The sequence below is a fragment of the Saimiri boliviensis genome, chromosome 1 (assembly GCF_048565385.1).
Source record: "Saimiri boliviensis isolate mSaiBol1 chromosome 1, mSaiBol1.pri, whole genome shotgun sequence".
In the NCBI taxonomy this organism is placed as follows: domain Eukaryota; kingdom Metazoa; phylum Chordata; class Mammalia; order Primates; family Cebidae; genus Saimiri; species Saimiri boliviensis.
Window position 1 is genome coordinate 3,003,442 of NC_133449.1, and position 12,935 is coordinate 3,016,376.

At 50.8% G+C, this 12,935-nt stretch overlaps 1 protein-coding gene across 4 annotated transcripts in view; it reads right to left on the reverse strand.

The window, feature by feature from the left end:
- Nucleotides 1-12,935, reverse strand: part of EIPR1 (EARP complex and GARP complex interacting protein 1) — a 168,296-nt gene that overhangs the window by 14,772 nt on the left and 140,589 nt on the right. For all 4 annotated transcript variants that reach the window (XM_010350084.3, XM_074393507.1, XM_003939428.4 and 1 more), the window contains one exon: nucleotides 11,448-11,547. In XM_010350084.3, the coding sequence (XP_010348386.1) occupies nucleotides 11,448-11,547 (100 nt within the window). The remainder of the gene's footprint in view (nucleotides 1-11,447; nucleotides 11,548-12,935) is intronic.

The window sequence follows — 12,935 nt, forward strand, 5'->3', positions numbered from 1 at the left end:
CCAAAAGAAATGATTAAAGGCATCCCACAAAACTTTCGAGGGAGATGTTACTAATGCCAGGGCAGGAACAAAGGAATACACCTCCCAACGAACAAAACCATGTGCCCGGCGCCAGCTGCCGCGGTTCATGGGGAGCACATCTAACAAGAGTCTCAGCGTAAGATTTTGAAAGACAAAAAGCTGTACTTCCTGCTGTCAAGATCCACAGAGATGACAAGGGTGGGCTGATCTGGAGGATAGGAAAACCACGGAGACACAGCACTGTGCTCAAAGCAGACCCTACTACGTGCAGGCCGCGCTCACAGCAGACCCTACCACATGCAGGCCGCACTCACAGCAGACCCTACTATGTGCAGGCCGTACTCACAGCAGATCCTATTACGTGCAGACTGCAGTCACGGCAGACCTACTACATGTACACTGCATTCACAGCAGACCCTACTATGTGCAGACTGCACTCACAGCAGACCCTACTATGTGCAGGCCGCACTCACAGCAGACCCTACTATATGCAGGCCACTCTCACGGCAGACCCTACTACATGTACACTGCATTCACAACAGACCCTACTACGTGCATGCCACTATCACAGCAGACACAACTACATGCACACCGTTCTCACAACAGGGCCTACTATGTGCACACTGTGCTCATAAGAGACCCTACTACATGCATGCCACACTCGCAGCACACCCTACTACATGCAGACCGCACTCTCAGCCGACTCTACTATGTGCAGGCCGTGCTCACAACAGAGCCTACTATGTGCACACTATACTCACAAGAGACCCTACTATGTGCACACTGTGCTCACAAGAGACCCTACTACATGCAGGTCGCACTCACAGCAGATCCTACTATGTGCAGGCTGAACTCACAGCAGACCCTACTACACGCATGCTGACCAGTAACGAGGAAAATGGAAGACCAGCAGAATGAAGCAGGCACAACTCTGCCACCTTCTCGGACAGAGAACAGCAGGGTGAAGAAACAGCAAGGCTTTGGTGTCTAGGGAACAGGACGCAGGAAGCACCCAGTGCAGGTGTGTCCCAGGTTGTGTGCCCTGGGCTGCGTGGCAGACGGGAGAGGCTGGCTTACAAAACGGCCATGACCACCCCACCATGAGCCCCTTCCCATCCTCAGGGACTGACACTGCTCTGAGCCGAGCAGGAGGAAATGTTCTCACCAATGACTAGTTCAGACATGACTTGCAATTGTGTCTGACAACTGAACAGAGGCACCTCCAAGGAAGGCCTTCCATACAAACAGAGAAATCTGCTGTCTCTGCACTGGAATTCTGAGAGGCTGCATGTGATGGCTGGAATGCTGCAGCTGCCTTGCAGTCATGAAGGTAGAAAGCGGTCACATGCGGATACGGCAGAGTGGAAAGATGCAGCTAAGACCTGGATGCTGTGAAGACGTTGCTTCCATGTGTCTTGTTACAGCAGATAATAAAGCTTCCTCATTGTGTAAGTCACTTCCTATGTCCTGCAGCCAAACACAGCCCACCTGCCGCACCTCTAATGCCCATTTGAGAATGCCAATGACACCGACGGACACTTCTCTTCCCTGACTCTGGTTGGGAATTCCAGTCCCGGCTTTGAACGTGAACACCCCAAGCTTGAATCCCAGCTCTGCTTCCAAGTAAGCTACCACTTAGGTTACTTATTCTCTTTGAGGCTTGGCTCCAGCTCCTATAACTCACGCACACCATGGTGGTATTAAAGGATCTACCCGGAAGGGTTATAAGGATTAAATGAGATAATACATGTCGAGTGTGCAGACATCGCCTAGCATGTGGCAGGCATCTTAAACGTTCTTCTTCATCTTTACTATGACTCAAAAAATAGCACCTTGGCACATTCAGAAGAGCTCTGAGCAGTCTTTATGCAGGCAAACACTGACGCCGTCTTCTGGAGCACTATGGTCTGACGGAGGCGACAGATATGGAATCTGCTGGAGTCTCCAGGGCCCAGTGCCACCTTCAGGACACAGAAGAAAAAGAAAAGGAAGAGGATGTAGCGCGGGCCGGGCTCTCACGGCGGGACATCCGGGCTCTGGTGGCGGGACACCCGGGCTCTAGTGGCGGGACACCCGGGCTCTGGTGGCGGGACACCCGGGCTCTGGTGGCGGGACACCTGGGCTCTCATGGCGGGTCACCTGGGCTCTCCTGGCGGGATGCCCGAGCTCTGGTGGTGGGATACCTGGCTGCCAAAGCTCCTGTTTCCAGATGGCAGGAGTTGGTAGCACCAGGGTCGAGAGAGAGGATGGAGGTGGGTCCTGCCACGGTCACACAGCAGGTGGGCCCTTGGCCCCGAGGGAGCTTGCACACCTAGCACAAATGGGACACAGAGCCCCAGGGGGCTGCAGGCTCCCACACACCATCGAGGGCGCCGTCTCCTAAGGAGGCGAAGTGTGAGGTGCACAGAGCTCACTCCCATGAGAGTCTGGAACGTGGCCCCCTGGAAAAGTAGAGCCTTCCTGTATTAGAAAATGTACACAGGGCATCGGTTGTCCCCATTAGGTGACAGGATGTGATGTTTTAAACTTATTTTCAGTTTATTTCTAAAAGGATTCTATTTGTAGAAAGAATAGAACTAAAAGGGTTTTTGACTTCTCCTTTGCTACACCAAAATCTAAGCTCTGTTACTGGAGGAAAAAAATGCGTGTCTTAAACCCAAAAAGGCAGGTTTGACCTCAGTTCTACACACTCAAAACTGGAAAGGCCATGAGTACAGATCTGAAATTTTTTTACCAAGATGGACTAAACTATAAAAAATATTTCTGCAACCCCAATTAGACACTAGTGATCTGTTGGAGAGATGGGTCTAATTAGAGGCAATTCTTGGGAGAGGGAAAAAGATCTTTTAAAAAGAATAATGAGGGCAGCAAACCCTGGGAGCAGAGCGTGATGCCAGCGCCCGGGTCCCTCACGTCTGACTGTAATGATCACTTGCTGACTTTGGGGAAAGTCGTTTAATTATGAAGGAGACACAGATTGCTTTCTGGGACCTCACATTCTTTCTTGGCTCTGCACCAGGGTCTCCTTGGTACCCCTCCTATGGGTGACCTTCGCCTACAGTCCAGTGTTGGAGATCAGGTATTACAGCTGCTCTGTCATGCATGCGTGCATCCACGCACCCGTCCACATCCACCTACCCGCCTGTCCATCACCCGACAGGCACGCCCGCGATGCTCGGCGTGAGGACCGCTGTTCTGTAACCTGTAATTCCACTGTTAAATTGCCTCAGGCTCCCTACTTAACGATGTGGAGGTTGACGTGGTCAGGCCGAGGAGCATGTCCAGGGTCACACTGTTAACGAGTGGCAGGAAGGGGACCTGGTTTTGCAGGCTGAACTCTGCCTCAGCTGCAGGGGGACTCACCAGCTCAGTGCCTCCCCAGCCCCCCAGGCCTGCCCTGCCTCCCCACCGCACCTCCTGCTGCCCCCAACACCTCCTCCACCTCCCCCACCGCCTCTCCCCAACCCCCGGGCCTCCCCGACTGCCCCCTTCAGGTCATCCTGGAGTCTGCACCTTCCCACTGACCCACGCTAGTCCCAGCAAAACTTGAAATTTCACATTAAAGGCATCATCTAGAAACCACAGGCCCTGTAACCACGTCCATTACAAAAGCCAGAGGCTTTGTGTCTGCCATCAAAGCCCTGGCACCACGTCCCAGATCAGATGGCCCTTGGAAGGGGCAGCACTCAGAACAGCGCGTGCTGACAGGGAGCCTGAGTCGAAGCTCCCCAAGGTGAGCGGCTCCTCTTTCTTAAATACGCTTGGTTCTAAAAATACATAATTTGTTTTGTATTACCAGAAAGAAGTCTTTTAAGAGCTTGGGAAACACGCTCCAGTTGCCAGATACCAGCACCCAGCCACTTTTGCTTTTTAATGACTTTTATTCAAGATCTGAGTGGAAGACTAACAGGAAAATCTACTGAGCTGCAGTATTTACAAAATCAAACTAGATATGTAGCCTTATGCTATGATAGTAAAACTATGCAACTTAGTAAATTACACGATGATGCCAAAATATGCAGCTTAGTAAATCACTAACTACATGCTTTCTTAAAGATTGCTGCTTTTTCAAAACACATATATCCAAAACCTGAATTGCAGTGGGCCATTGTCTAATACCCCTGGCTGTAGAGGTGGCATTTATTTTAATGATGCAGCCACTGCTTGAAATATTTTGGAATGTCATTTCATGAGTCTCACCAGGAAACCAGTTTTGATGTGGTTTTAACCCGTTTTCTACTAATCAGCTTTTACAAAGCTTACTGATCTGTTTTATTTACCAGATTTTGTTCCAATTAACTTTTTCCAAAAATCAAATTCATGCTCATAGGACAAAATGTTACTGATTATTCAAGGTACTCAGTAAGAGCAAGCTACAGACCTGCAGGAGGACAGGAGAGGGACGGGCAGGCAGGAGCCGCCGTGATCACCTCGTGCACGGGGGGGGGACTCACAGGGCATCAGGCCTGACCCGCAGCCCCAGTCCAGCACTCAGACCACGTCCTTCAGAAACTTCCTCTGCTCCTGTCAGCATTCCTCTTCTCATCCGTCAGGAGGGGCCCAACTACCTGATGACGAGGAGGTCTGTGTCTTTGTTTCAAAGGACTCCTTAAAAATACTGAGAACTGACAATTTGTTGGAGAAAGTCCTTCTTACCCTCTCCAAAGTGTGCTTGCTGAGCGTCTGTTGAATGAATTTGGCCATGGCATTCTGGTATGCTTGGAGCATGGCTGACTTCTTGCAGTCATAACTCAATCCCAAATCCCCCAGGAAACACTCGGTGGGTCCTTCTCCTGTGAATGAGGCCCGTGGCAGGTGCAGGGTGTCCTGGGGCCATCCCTGCTCCCCCACTCCCCTGTGACCCTCCTCCCCGCACAGCCTCCAGCCGGATGAATGACGGCACACACACGGGATCTGTGTGCACTCATTCGGAGCGTTCAGATTCTTTCCTCTAACTAGACAAGGGAAGAGTTCTCATACTATTTACCAAGGTCTCCAGAAGCGGGAACACTAGTGGAGAGGGTAAGCAGCAGCGTGTTCTCAGGGCTGCTGTTGGGGGTGGGGCGCACGCCTTTCCATGTTTCCCTCACTGAGTACCGCAAAGCCTGGGCGCTGCACACATACAGAGGGTGACTGCAAGTCAGGAGAGAGAAGACCCACGAGGTCACGAAGAGGCACGTGGTGGGGCTCCCTGGGGTCTCCGTCTGCCTCATTCACCCCAGATCTGGAGCTGAAGCAGCTGACAGCCAGGAAACACCAAAAAGAAAGGCCCTAGAAGAGCCCACTGAAAGAGACTTTTTCAAAAAGGGGAAGCCGAGTAGGACACAAAACCTCTAGACAATAACCGCATCCTCCAGACAAGCAGCCCAGGAAACACCATGTCCACACTCCCCCCAACAACAGGGAGGCCTGGGCCGCGTGCCCCCACCCCGACAACAGGGAGGCCTGGGCCGCGTGCCCCCCCCCGCAACAACAGGGAGGCCTGGGCCGCGTGCCCCCCCCGACAACAGGGAGGCCTGGGCCGCGTGCCCCCCGCAACAACAGGGAGGCCTGGGCCGCGTGCCCCCCCGAACAACAGGGAGGCCTTGCCACGGTGAGGATGCGTGCAAGGATGCTGCAGGGCCCCGTGCATCTTAACCAAAGCAGACTGTCAAATGCACAAAGTTCGCCCCTTAGGAGAACATCTTCAGCATCCGGGTTGTCTCAGCTCTCAGCCTGGGGACAAAGGACGAGGCATAAAAGGAAAAACTGACAGACTGAACTTCCTCAACACAGAGAACCTTCCAGACAATGGAACATGACTCCGTGATAAAAAGAAATGCGCTTTCAAGCCATGAAACCTTAATTGCTTATTACTAAGAGACAGAAACCAATCTAAAAACCATCCATGTCTGGTTCCAATTCTGTGACATCCTGGAAAAGGCAAAACGACAGAGATGGTGAAAGATCCAGGCCTGCAAAGGGCTTGGAGGGGCAGCATGAGGAAAGAACAGTCATGGAAGCACAGGAGTTGTTTTGGGCCGTGAAACGATTCTGCGTGGCACCACAGTGGAGGAACGTGTCCTGACACATTCGTCCAAACCCACAGAACGTCCAGCACCAAGAGGGAGCCTAATGTCAACAAGGGGCTCTGGGTGATGCTGATGTGCCCATGTGGGTTCCTCAGTGACAGCACCTGTCCCATGCCGGGGGGATATGTTGAGAGCGGGGGAGGCTGTGGGAAGTCTCTGTATCATCCACTCAATTTTGCCGTGAACTTAAAACTGTTCTAAAAAAAAAAAGAGAGAGAAACTTTTGCTCTGAAAAAGACCCTACTAAAAAGATGAAAAGAGAGGTGACAGAACAGGAGAGAGCACTGCCAGCCACCTCCGCATTCCAGGAGCAGAGACTTACAAAGTGCAGGGAACGTCTCCTCATTTAGGGTGAAGGCACTGGTCCCACCCACGTCTGTTCGTCCAGAATTCAGTCCCCAGGCCGGCCACACCAGGCTGCAGAGAGGCTGGGGAGTGAGACCTGTCCTGGTCTGTGTTGCCACAGAGGACAGGGGACAGACAATGGGATAAGGAGCTGTCCTGAACACCCCCACGACAATCACAGCCGCACGTAGGGTGGGCTCTTGATTTCCAGGCAAGAAAACGATGCCTGGAGTGAGCTGAGGAGGTCCCTGTGCTGCCGGCCCAGGCTCCATGTCCAGGTGTCCTCAACCTTTACCTCCCACTTCATTTATATATGTATTTATTTAGAGACGGAGTCTTGCTCTGTCGCCCAGGCTGGAGTGTAGGCACGATCTCAGCTCATTGCAACCTCCGCCTCCCAGGTTTAAGCAATTCTCCCTGCCCCAGACTCCTGAGTAGCTGGGATTACCCACCACCACGCCCAGCTAATTTTTTTTTTTTTTGAGACGGAGTCTTGCTCTGTCGCCCAGGTGGGAGTGCAATGGTGCAATCTCTGCTCACTACAACCTCCGCTTTTGGGTTCAAGCAATTCTCCTGCCTCAGCCTCCTGAGTAGCTGGGATGACAGGTGCATCCACCACACCCAGCTAATTTTTGTATTTTTAGTAGAGACGAGGTTTCACCATGTTGGTTAGGCTAGTCTCGGATTCTGGACCTTTCATCCACCCACCTCAGCCTCCCAAAGTGCTGGGACTATAGGCGTAGGCCACTGTGCTGGCCTACATTTTTATTATTTTTTTTTTGTTAGTATAGACAGGGTTTCCCCATGTTGGCCAGGCTGGTCCTGAACTCCTGACGTAAGGTGATCCACCTGCCTCGGCCTCCCAGAGTGCTGGGATTACCTCCCACTTGTAAGTGAGAACACACATAGTTTGCGTGGAGGATGGGAGGAGAGGACTGAACACTTCCTGCCGGTGCTGCGCTTACTATCCGGGTCATGACATAATCTGTACACCAAACACCCGGGACGTGCAATTCACCTGCATCGCAAACCTGCACATGTACCCCTGACCCTAAAATGAAAGTTAAAAAGTAAGTACATAAAATTTTAATAATACAATATCAGGGAAAAAAGGCAAATTAGTCCTCCTATGGGCATGCTGCAGTGAACGGGAGGGTCGCCGCAGTGAACGGGAGGGTCGCCGCAGTGAACAGGAGGGTCGCCGCTGGAACCCAGCTGCCGGGTTTTGGATACGAGTCCTCCACTTCAACGCTAACAAAACGAGCCTCTTTCTTTCCTCTGTGCCGCGTCTCTTCCAGTTTGGAGAACACAGAAGATGAAAACAGAACAGGCTTTCCAAGGTGTGCTGGCAAGGGGCCGCAGAATGCACTGACCACCTAGAACGTTCCAAGCCCCTCCCCACGAGCCCTGAGATTAAACTCGGCTTCTGCCCACTGCTCTCTTGGTCCCCAAAACACAAACGCAATTTCCATTTACAGGCACCCTGGACGTGGCGTTAGCTGCAAGGATCACGCTGCTGTCACTAGGAGTGCCTCCAGCTTATGTTTCTTATCTGATCCTCCTGTGGTACATTTTAAGCATCTGATTAGAAACTTTCCTGCAGAAATACTATGCTCCTGAAGCACACTCTCTTCCTCCGAAGGGGTGCTGTGTGTCATACCAAGCAGATGGCACACTGGGCAGCCACCTTCAAGGAGCTCCCGCTCTCCTGTATGAACAGAAGGCAGAGGTGGCAGCGGATCCTCACCAAGCTTCCCTCTTCCTGCTCTGCACTGTCGGCTCCTTGACAGAAGCTATTCATTTCATGGCGAGTGAAAGCTGGGAGAGGTGAAGATGAATGAGCACGCACAGACAAACAGCCATCCCTCTGCCCTCATCGGGGTCTGTGGCCCCCACGGAACCTTCCACTCCAGGCCTCCCCTGAGTTCTGCTAATGATTATAAATGGCAAGGAATCTCCACTTTAATTGCAAAAGGTAATGATGCAGTGAGCGTAAGATTAGATTCACCACAGAAGGCAATATCCTCAAACAATAAAAAAAAAAAAACATTGAGAAGCTGGGTGTGAAGATGGCTGAAATCAATAGGAAGGGTTCTGTATTAAATACCACAGTGGAAGGTCACAAAGTGATATCGACAGAACTGCTGACAGTGGATAAAAACGGGGGAGAGAAAACTAAATTGATCTCTGCAGAAAATAAGTTACAGATTAATCACCCTACCATGAAATCCTTTTGAGATGACCGAAGGTCTGAAGATGTGTTCAGTTTGATTACAGAATAGGTCTCCAAAGTTGGGACAAATGAGAACCTGCTGCATCCTAACATGCGGAACTTGAGGTCTCCTTTCTCTCCGGCATCCTTCCTGAGACAGCACGCACAGCAGGTGTGCAAAAGGCTCCACCCAGCTCTTCCCACACCAGGAGCTGGGCCTTCTGCCCAAGTGTCTACGCCAGGAGCTAGGCCTCCTGCCCAAGTGTCTACACCAGGAGCTGGACCCTCTGTCCAAGTCTCTACACCAGGAGCTGGGCCCTGTGCCCAAGTGTCTACACCAGGAGCTGAGCCCTCCACCCAAGTGTCTACACCAGGAGCTGGGCCCTCCGCCCAAGTGTCTACGCCAGGAGCTGGCCCTCCGCCCAAGTGTCTACACCAGGAGCTGGACCCTCCGCCCAAGTGTCTACACCAGGAGCTGGACCCTCTGCCCAAGTGTCTACACCAGGAGCTGGACCCTCCGCCCAAGTGTCTACACCAGGAGCTGGCCCTCTGCCCAAGTGTCTACACCAGGAGCTGGACCCTCTGCCCAAGTGTCTACACCAGGAGCTGGACCCTCTGCCCAAGTGTCTACGCCAGGAGCTGGACCCTCTGCCCAAGTGTCTATGCCAGGAACTGGACCCTCTGCCCAAGTGTCTACGCCAGGAGCTGGTCCCTGTGCCCAAGTGTCTACTCCAGGAGCTGGTCCCTCTGCCCAAGTGTCTACGCCAGGAGCTGGGCCCTCTGCCCAAGTGTCTACGCCAGGAGCTGGGCCCTCTGCCCAAGTGTCTACGCCAAGAGCTGGGCCCTGTGCCCATGTGTCTACGCCAGGAGCTGGGCCCTGTGCCCAAGTGTCTACACCAGGAGCTGGTCCCTGTGCCGAAGTGTCTACACCAGGAGCTGGGCCCTGTGCCCAAGTGTCTACACCAGGAGCTGGTCCCTGTGCCGAAGTGTCTACACCAGGAGCTAGGCCCTCTGCTCAAGTGTCTACACCAGGAGCTGGGCCCTGTGCCCAAGTGTCTACTCCAGGAGCTGAGCCCTCTGCCCAAGTGTCTACGCCAGGAGCTGGCCCTCTGCCCAAGTGTCTACGCCAGGAGCTGGACCCTCTGCCCAAGTGTCTATGCCAGGAGCTGGACCCTCTGCCCAAGTGTCTACGCCAGGAGCTGGGCCCTGTGCCCAAGTGTCTACGCCAGGAGCTGGACCCTCTGCCCAAGTGTCTACGCCAGGAGCTGGGCCCTGTGCCCAAGTGTCTACGCCAGGAGCTGGTCCCTGTGCCCATGTGTCTACACCAGGAGCTGGGCCCTGTGCCCAAGTGTCTACACCAGGAGCTGGGCCCTCTACCCAAGTGTCTACACCAGGAGCTGAGCCCTCTGCCCAGTGTCTCTCCCAAAGCCTACCATGAGCCTGGCATTTTAATAGGAAAGTATATTCCTCTTTCCTCCTGGAAGTTTACAGTCATGTGGGAAAGTCCTGCTAAAGCACAATGGAGGGAAGGGGCTAGGAAGCGTCGCCATCAACCATGACCAGGCTTCCTACCAAATCTCCCAGAAGGTGGAAGATGATGAATATATCTCCCCAACCTGTAGGTGTGGTCTACGAGGGTCAATTTCAGGCATGAAATGTCATTCAAGTTTCCTGTTTTATCTTAAAAGTTTGCATGAAATTTGCATTCTACTCCAAGAAATGAAGCTATGCCTTATATTTAAAGTTTTTCATAAAAATAATGATTTTCTTCCTTAAATACCATCAGTGCTCAGGGTGAACGCCCAACACTTAATTCCGTAGTGAAAGCTGTGAGACTCTCTTCTGTCCATTCAAAGGTTTAAAGCTTTAACAGGGCATTTAATATTTTTAAGTCTTGCTTATGTACCACTTATTAATAATGATGAATCATTATTCATGCCATCTCGTCAGCTAGAGGGTTGAGGAAAGGACTTATTAATATTCTAAGCCACTGTGTGGGAGAAGAGCTAAAAAAAAACATGGTAAGAACAAACAGATCTAAGCTGAGGCCGCCACTGGAGAAGTCTATCCAATGGCTATTTGCGTGATCCTTAGACTGCGTGTAGGCAATGCGGCCCTCAAGGTCTAAATGACATTGTAAGCGCTATCGGTTCAAAGTTCTTGCCTTTTTTCCTCTCTAAAGTGGCTACTTTGACATAAACAAATGCAAGAAAATGATGAAAATATAAAAGCCACATTTTAAAAGAGAAAATTTTAAGAAATCAAATATGAAAATATATGTATTAATATTCACTCTGTGAGAGACAAAGCATTCACACGATGCATATTTAAAAGCAAAACCAACCCAAAGAAAGTGCTAAAAGTTATTTTCACAACTCGTGCAAATACGTTAAAAGAGCGAGGCACCACTACAAAATTAAAATGTTATTACTGCCCCTACTTAAAAGTATGATTTTACCCAAATATACTTTAAGAATCCATTCATCAAAAGGATGGCATGTCTGAAACAGCAGAAAATTCTCCTGGGCATCCCACTCTGTCCTTTGCTCAACATGCAGCAAAAGGCGGACGTTTTGTAAACTGCTGCGTTCTGTGTCGTATCTCACAAGCCCTGAGTGACATCTAAACAGCGTTACCTGAAAGACCCCATCACTCAGTTCTTTGATTGATAATTCAGTCTGTTCATTAAGGTCAAAACGCTAAACTGATATGAATAAATAATTATATTCTGAATTTAGCCAAAGTTCCTATTTAAAAATATGAAAACGAACAAATGCTCTGTTGTTCTTTTGACTTACCACAGCCTGGCTTGAGCTTTCCTGTAAATCCCACAGCAGGATATGGTTATCAGCCAATGAAATGATTTTCTTCCCGTCTCCCATTGGCTCCCACATGACACTAAGAGAAAGAGAAGTACCAAATGTTAACGTAAACGTTTGCGAAACCCAGCCTGGTAGCTCAGAGCTGTGATACACATTCTTCATGATGCAGGAGCCCTGTTCCATCCCGCAGTCACTAGAGTATTTATTATGCTGTCATCTGGCAGACCCTGTCACAGTGCACATTACTGTTGTCTCACTGTTATGGACTGTGTCCCCTGCCACATTCACGTGCAGAAGTCCCAGACTCCCACCCAGTGTGGCACGGCAGGTGCCCCTCAATATACACCAGGGCCATGTCCCCACCTCCATCGTAGTTTAAAATAGCATGAGCTGAAAATGTAGTGAATGCACCTAACCCACTCATGGTCAGAGCCAGCCCAGCCTACCTTAAACACGCTCACAACACTCACATCAGCCTGCAACTGGGAAAATCATGTAACACAAGACCTACTTCAAAAGAAAGTGCTGAATATCTCATGTAATTTATTGGATATCATACCAAAAGTGAAAGCTAAAATGGTTGTATGGGACTCGACATGCAGTTTCTCCGATGTGCAGCACTTCCATGCCATTGTAAAGTTGAGAGGCCATAAGTTGGGACTGTCTATATTTGAAATGGAGCCTTTGAGAGGTGATTAGGATTAGAGGAGGTCATGAGGGTGGGGCCCTTGCAATGGGATTCGTGCCCTTATAAGAGACCTGGAGGGCAGGCTTCCTCTCTCTCTCTCCGTCACATGAGGACACAGCGAGAAGGCAGCTGTCTATACATCAGTAAGAGAGCCCTCACTAGGAAGCAAATCAGCCAACACCATGATCCTGGACTTCCAGCCCTGGGAACACATTTCTACGTTGATGCTGCCCAGCATGTGGCATTTCCTATGGCAGCCCAAGCTAAGACACTCGCCAATGTAGGCTTCATCAGTAACTAAGGAATGGACACTGACCAGCTGAGGGAGACCTGTGGGGACTGGAGAGTGGAGAGGCAGCGAAGAGAAGGTGATTTGCACAGGATGCCCACACCCTCTGTAGCGACCCCCTTAGGCACTCAAGTACTGAAGGAGGTAGGAGGGCAGAGCTCAGAGCAGGGCGGGGTACTGTCACCGGCCACACCAGGTGCAGGGTCTGCCCTGCCTGTGATGTCAGGCCATTTCTTGTTGTTTGAGCCAATTTGAGCCACAGTTTCCCGTCATCTCCCCTCAAGTCATCCTAACGGATACAGTGTGTATTCAGTTACTCAACATAGACCAAAACCCTCACATCTCTGCAGTAAAGCCATCGGGGACCAAGAATTTTTCAACTTGGTTGCAAATATGGGTCTCTGTTTTCTCTGGTGAAATTCTTAAAATACTTATTTACAAAGAAGGGAATTTCATTCCATGTGCTTTAACTTGTGAGTAACTAAAG